This window comes from Perkinsus marinus, assembly GCF_000006405.1.
Source record: "Perkinsus marinus ATCC 50983 genomic scaffold scf_1104296940244, whole genome shotgun sequence".
NCBI lineage: Eukaryota > Perkinsozoa > Perkinsida > Perkinsidae > Perkinsus > Perkinsus marinus.
The window spans coordinates 3-929 of record NW_003212889.1 but is presented as its reverse complement, the minus strand read 5'-3'; the positions used below and the strand labels follow the sequence as shown (position 1 = coordinate 929).

Sequence of the window (927 nt, the reverse complement as noted above, 5' to 3'; positions counted from 1 at the left end):
TTGCTTTGCCAGCGCCTTTTCCAGAGCCTTTACCGTATCCTTTACCCTTATAACTCCAGGAAGGAGTTGCAGCATCTCGATACGCTTTCCTCCCTGCGGCCTCGGATAAGCATCTATCAAAGAAACTTCTGAACTGACCCTCGGTAAAGCAGCTCCACAGAGGAATACCCGACATAACTCGCTTCGAGATAGACCTTCGATACTTAGCGTCGGCCTCAAGAGCATCGCGACAAGAGGACTCATCAGCCAAATAGCCAATCTCTAGTTGATACCTCGAAAATACGGTGCTATTCTGAGCGCACTCAGGATCTACGACCATAAGTGCAGTTGAATATCTGGCGAACTGCATCATCCACTTGCCCATGCTGAATCTGGGGGTAGGATTCTCTTTGTCCTTGCCCTCTTTCACCTCCTCTAAAACCACTACTACTGACCCAGTTACCGTGGGCCGGATGCGTTGCTTCGTTGCCGTCCCTGCATGGGACTCGTCGAAGTTCTTGAATTCAACGTAAGCTGCAGGCGACTTAATCATATTGTTCAGGACTCTCACATCGGGGAGGAGGTCAGGACTAATGTAGCCGAGTTTCGCATTGGCTGTTCTGACCAAATTCAATGCACCATAATCCGGCGAGGCCGTCGCAGCTTTCGTCTGCGCGTATCCTTGTTCTAGCACACGACGAGCCTCGTCAGACATAGCCAGCCCGAACAACTTGGCTGCTTGTGCTCGAGCAGGATCGAGCCGTGGGAAGTCTCTGCCCACGTCGCCTTCTTGAAGCGCCAAGTTAGTTTCGATGAGAGACTTCCAGTCGCTCTCACTTATCTTCGAAATCAACTCGAGTCGATCTAGGTCATCTCTGGTGAGCCAGTCAACGAGACAAGGCCCGATATCAACCGGAACACCCAAGACATTCAGCATCTCCGCTGCCG

General features: G+C 51.6%; 1 protein-coding gene across 1 annotated transcript; it reads right to left on the bottom strand.

Moving 5' to 3' along the window:
* Positions 1-138: 138 nt before the first annotated feature.
* Positions 139-694, bottom strand: Pmar_PMAR004593 (hypothetical protein; the record flags this gene model as incomplete). Its single annotated transcript, XM_002782058.1, has 1 exon — positions 139-694. A coding segment is annotated over one exon (556 nt), but the record flags the coding sequence as incomplete, so codon positions are not given.
* Positions 695-927: the final 233 nt, after the last annotated feature.